Source organism: Scomber japonicus, chromosome 7 (assembly GCF_027409825.1).
Source record: "Scomber japonicus isolate fScoJap1 chromosome 7, fScoJap1.pri, whole genome shotgun sequence".
Taxonomy (NCBI): Eukaryota; Metazoa; Chordata; class Actinopteri; order Scombriformes; family Scombridae; genus Scomber; species Scomber japonicus.
The window spans coordinates 35,645,400-35,651,399 of record NC_070584.1 but is presented as its reverse complement, the minus strand read 5'-3'; the positions used below and the strand labels follow the sequence as shown (position 1 = coordinate 35,651,399).

Genomic DNA, 6,000 nt, shown 5'->3' with positions numbered 1-6,000 from the left:
AAGGGCAACTAGGGGCAGCTAAGGCCCTGCGGTTGCTAAGGGCAGCTAGGGGCAGCTCAGCCCCTGCGGTTGCTAAGGGCAGCTAAGGCCCTGCGGTTGCTACAGCGATTTGAGAATGTGCTTGGAAAAACGCCTGTCAGTCTGTCCCCGAACGCCTCTCGGTCTGTCCCTGAACGCCTCTCAGTCTGTCCCTGAACGCCTCTCGGTCTGTCCCCGAACGCCTCTCAGTCTGTCCCCGAACGCCTCTCAGTCTGTCCCCGAACGCCTCTCGGTCTGTCCCTGAACGCCTCTCGGTCTGTCCCTGAACGCCTCTCAGTCAGTCCCTGAACGCGTCTCAGTCTGTCCCTGAACGCCTCTCAGTCAGTCCCTGAACGCGTCTCAGTGTGTCCCTGAACGCCTCTCAGTCAGACTACCTGAGGAAGCTCTGACATTTTACTGTAGTTTGTGTTTAATGATAATAAACGTTTTCAGGCAGAATAACAGGAGACAGTTTAGAGTCGAGCCGTCGAGTCCGTTCATGCTGCGGTGTAGTGATTAATAACTTCCCATGCTTGTGATTGATGATGAATGGATCTCTGCTGTTTGCTCTCCTTTAACCGAGAGACGGAGCGACAGAGCAAATCAGCTGATCAGACGTCGCTCAGGTGAAGAGAGAAAGTCACCGAGGTGAAACGGAGACGACGAGCATCAATCATTGCTTATCAGAGGAAACGTCAGCGACCGACCTCCTCACCCGATCGCCATGACGACCGTCAGAGTATCTCGGCCGCCACCCGGCAGCAGCGTAACGACCTCCTCACCCGATCGCCATGACGACCGTCAGAGTATCTCGGCCGCCACCCGGCAGCAGCGTAACGACCTCCTCACCCGATCGCCATGACGACCGTCAGAGTATCTCGGCCGCCACCCGGCAGCAGCGTAACGACCTCATCCATCATGAAGCCAAAATATGAAACTTTAATTAAATAAACAACATTAAATAATAATCAACTAAAAACTTTAAAGGACCAGTTCACTATTCTACTACTTTACTGTAGTACTGTTAGAGGTACTAGTACTTTACTGTAGTACAGTTTGAGGTACTAGTACTTTACTGTAGTACTGTTAGAGGTACTAGTACTTTACTGTAGTACAGTTTGAGGTACTAGTACTTTACTGTAGTACAGTTAGAGGTACTAGTACTATACTGTAGTACAGTTAGAGGTACTAGTACTATACTGTAGTACAGTTAGAGGTACTAGTACTTTACTGTAGTACAGTTAGAGGTACTAGTACTTTACTGTAGTACAGTTTGAGGTACTAGTACTTTACTGTAGTACAGTTTGAGGTACTAGTACTTTACTGTAGTACAGTTAGAGGTACTAGTACTATACTGTAGTACAGTTAGAGGTACTAGTACTTTACTGTAGTACAGTTTGAGGTACTAGTACTTTACTGTAGTACAGTTAGAGGTACTAGTACTATACTGTAGTACAGTTAGAGGTACTAGTACTATACTGTAGTACAGTTAGAGGTACTAGTACTATACTGTAGTACAGTTAGAGGTACTTGTACTTTACTGTAGTACTGTTAGAGGTACTAGTACTTTACTGTAGTACAGTTAGAGGTACTAGTACTTTACTGTAGTACAGTTAGAGGTACTAGTACTTTACTGTAGTACAGTTAGAGGTACTAGTACTTTACTGTAGTACTGTTAGAGGTACTAGTACTATACTGTAGTACAGTTAGAGGTACTAGTACTTTACTGTAGTACTGTTAGAGGTACTAGTACTTTACTGTAGTACTGTTAGAGGTACTAGTACTTTACTGTAGTACAGTTAGAGGTACTAGTACTATACTGTAGTACAGTTAGAGGTACTAGTACTTTACTGTAGTACAGTTTGAGGTACTAGTACTTTACTGTAGTACAGTTAGAGGTACTAGTACTATACTGTAGTACAGTTAGAGGTACTAGTACTATACTGTAGTACAGTTAGAGGTACTTGTACTTTACTGTAGTACAGTTAGAGGTACTTGTACTTTACTGTAGTACTGTTAGAGGTACTAGTACTTTACTGTAGTACAGTTAGAGGTACTAGTACTTTACTGTAGTACAGTTAGAGGTACTAGTACTTTACTGTAGTACTGTTAGAGGTACTAGTACTATACTGTAGTACAGTTAGAGGTACTAGTACTTTACTGTAGTACTGTTAGAGGTACTAGTACTTTACTGTAGTACTGTTAGAGGTACTAGTACTTTACTGCAGTACAGTTAGAGGTACTAGTACTATACTGTAGTACAGTTAGAGGTACTAGTACTTTACTGTAGTACTGTTAGAGGTACTAGTACTTTACTGTAGTACAGTTAGAGGTACTAGTACTTTACTGTAGTACTGTTAGAGGTACTAGTACTTTACTGTAGTACTGTTAGAGGTACTAGTACTTTAGTTACTTCATAGATGAAACATTTATAAATTAACAGTTTAACTTTTAACCAGTGAAGTAAAACTTTGTAATATTTCAAACTGAGATTAAAGAAAAGAAAAATGAATCCTAGTTAAATGTTTTCTACCTGATGCGTCGTCACATTTATTAAACTGCTGATTCATGAACATTAATCATCTCCTGAAGGACTTTAACGACTTTTAGTTGAAACTTTAATAAAGGATCTAAATGCTGTTTAAATGTTTTATATTAACATTAAACTTCATGACTTCATTACTAAAGCTGAAGATGAACAGTCACAGTCTGAGTCTCATGTTTAAAGTCTCCTGCTCGGCTCTGACTCTGCAACAGGAAGCAGGAAGCCGTCACTCATAAAGCAACCAATCAGAGAGCGCGGGGGGCGGGACATACAGATGAAAGGAAGGAAGGAAGGAACAGTCAAAACAGACGGGGTCAATTTGACCAGGAGGACGACACGAAGGTTAAACATCTGCTGACTGGAAGCTGATATTTCCCACTGTGTCAAACGTGACCTGAATGCAGCATTAACTACAATTTGAATCTGTGTGTTGAGTCGTTAGTTTTTGGATCCGTGTTTCGGTCTCGTGGATTCGCTGCAGAGTGACGCCTCACCTCGAAGGAAGGAAGGATGGAAGGAAGGGATGAAGGAAGGAAGGAAGGAAGGAAGGGTCGAAAGAAGGAAGGAACAAAGGAAGGAAGGAAAGAAAGAAAGAAAGAAGGAAGGAAGGGACGAAGGAAGGAAGGAAGGGACAAAGGAAGGAAGAAGGAAGGAAGGAAATAAAGAGAGAAGGAGGGAGGGAGGGAGGGAGGGAGGAAGGAAGGAAGGAAAGAGAGAAGGAGGGAGGGAGGAAGGACAGATGAAAGGAAGGGAGGGAGGATAGGAAAGAATGAAGGAAGAAAGGAAGGAAGGAAGGAAGGAACAGTCAAAACAGACGGGGTCAATTTTCTCCTGACTGGAAGCTGATATTTCCCACTGTGTCAAACGTGACTTGAATGCAGCGTTAACTACAGTTTGAATCCGTTTGTTGAGTCGTTAGTTTTTGGATCCGTGTTTCGGTCTCGTGGATTCGGAGCAGAGTGACGCCTCGCTGCAGCAGAGCATCTCGTTTCTGTCAGTTTCACATCTAACAAGCTCGTTCTCTTAACGAGCTCCAGTTTGTTTCCTGTCATCCGATCAGCTGTTTCCTGTTTGAACAACCAGCCGACTGTCAGAAGGAGACGTTTCGTTTGTTTCTTGACGTCAGCTGATCGTCAGCTGTTTCCTGTCCGAGAATCAAAGAGACGTGAAGATTAAAGAGAAACGTGACGAAGTGATGAGTGATGAGGATTCTCCTGCTAGACTCACAAACTCATAAAAATAGATTCATTCATGTTTAGATTCAGGTCACAGCTGTTCAATCACAACTTTATTTAAACCTCCTGTCAATCAGGACGTAGCCCCGCCCCCTAATGCATACCCTGCTTTATCGTCACATATAAAATCAGGGAGGCCAAAATGTCCCAAATGAACATCATACTGCATTGAAGAAGGCTTTAAACTAGCGATTGAGACCATAAACACATTTTGAAAACGTTTACTGAGGTTAGAAATCAAGTGAGAAGTTGGTGAATTCTCCATTGACTTGTATAGAGACGGTCGCCCCCTGGTGGCCTTTTGATAGAATGCAGCTCTAAGTTACTTCTCCATTGACTTGTATAGAGACGGTCGCCCCCTGGTGGCCTTTTGATAGAATGCAGCTCTAAGTTACTTCTCCATTGACTTGTATAGAGACGGTCGCCCCCTGGTGGCCTTTTGATAGAATGCAGCTCTAAGTTACTTCCTGGTTGGCTTCATTTCAGAGGACCGGAGCTCCCCGTCTGGTTTTAACATGTGTAAGTGGAATCTGTTATATGTCGAGTGGTTTCTCCTCTCTGGGATTAATGAAGTCATGTGACACACTGAAAGATGTTTGCTGATCAGATTTCTCAGATTATCGGCAGAATAGTTCCAGCGTTATCTCCGACAGACACACGTTGGTTTGTAAACAGGAAGTGATGAAACCGATAGAAAGAGTCAGTGTGAGGAGGTCACTCTGAGCTCAACTTTCTGCTGCTGTAACACACAGGACAGGTGTGTTCAGGTGTGTTATACTGTGTTCATGTAATGAAGTTAATGATTCCACTTGCCATCTCTAACTGTCCTGTTTTTAATATATATTTGCACAGATTGAAATGTATTATTGGCTATTACCACAGAGATTATGTGAGTAACATGAGTGCGGCGCCCTCTGCTGGGCCCCTGCAGACTTGAGGGGTGCGTCCTGAACTCAGGTAACAGTCTGTGAATGCCGTCTCTGTGGTAGGTGCACATTTTATCAGCTCTGTAGAAATAGAGCTATTAACCTTGTTTCTATGGCTAAAAGTGGATTCTGTATTTTGTATGCGGACGTAAGCCTTAAAATACTGTATGTGCATGTTACCGTTGTTTTGAATTGTTTAAGTAAATGGTAAATGGTAAATGGACTGTACTTATATAGCGCCTTTCTAGTCTGTGCGACCACTCAAAGCGCTTTACATGACAAGTCATTCACCCTTTCACACACATTCATACACTGATGGCAGGAGCTACCACACAGGGAGCCAACCTGCTCATCAGGAGGGAATCTAACCATTCATTCACATTCACCCACCGTTGGCATAGCAACGGGAGCAATTAGGGGTTAAGTGTCTTGCCCAAGGACACATGGACATGTGGACTGGAGGAGCCGGGAATCAAACCACCAATCTTCCAATTGGAGGACGACCGCTCTACCTCCTGCCCCACAGCCGCCCTGTCAGGGTGTTGAGTGCACCATGTTATCGGTGGTTTGCTAGCCAAGCTCTGTGTGTAAATAGTAGTAGCTGCTAGCTAGCACCAAGTCAAACTTACCTTATTTTAGCATTTTTGAGAAGTTCATGTGAGAGACTGACTGTGGGATATCACTCCTTTTACCATCAGAGTAAATGGCTGGTTGATGCCGAAAGTCACGGTGGTGGTGCTTCTTCAATAACACAACGCAACAGAGATAGAGTACACAACCGCTACACTCAGGTGTATTACAGGTGTTATAATATACCTGAACACAGATATATAAGTGTATATCCAGTCTTACCTTGACAGTCTGGTCCAGGGAGGCGGTGGCGACTCTGGCCTGAGCTCCCATGAGGCCGCAGTGCAGGTCTGTGATTGGTAGAGAGTGACGAGACAGGATGTGACGCGGCTCAGGGGATTGGTTCAAATCCAGCTGGATCACACTGTAACACACAATACACACTGTAATACACACATACTAACACACACTGTAACACACACACACACTGTAACACACAATACACACTTTAACACACACAGTGAGTCGATGTTCCCGTCGACTCAGATTCATTTTAATCTCTTATATATTTTTTATCGTGTCTTTTTTCAGCAGCTGACATGATGACAGGCTGTAAACTTCTGATTCTTGTCTCTAAATAATCTACACACACACACACACACACACACACACACAATAATACACACTGTAACACACACACACACAA

General features: G+C 43.6%; 1 protein-coding gene across 1 annotated transcript in view; it reads right to left on the bottom strand.

Annotated features, from left to right (window-relative positions):
* The window catches only part of wdr18 (WD repeat domain 18), a 57,028-nt gene that overhangs the window by 37,499 nt on the left and 13,529 nt on the right, over nucleotides 1–6,000 (bottom strand). The window contains exon 4 of the mRNA XM_053322700.1: nucleotides 5,577–5,718. Coding sequence (XP_053178675.1) covers nucleotides 5,577–5,718 — 142 coding nt within the window. The remainder of the gene's footprint in view (nucleotides 1–5,576; nucleotides 5,719–6,000) is intronic.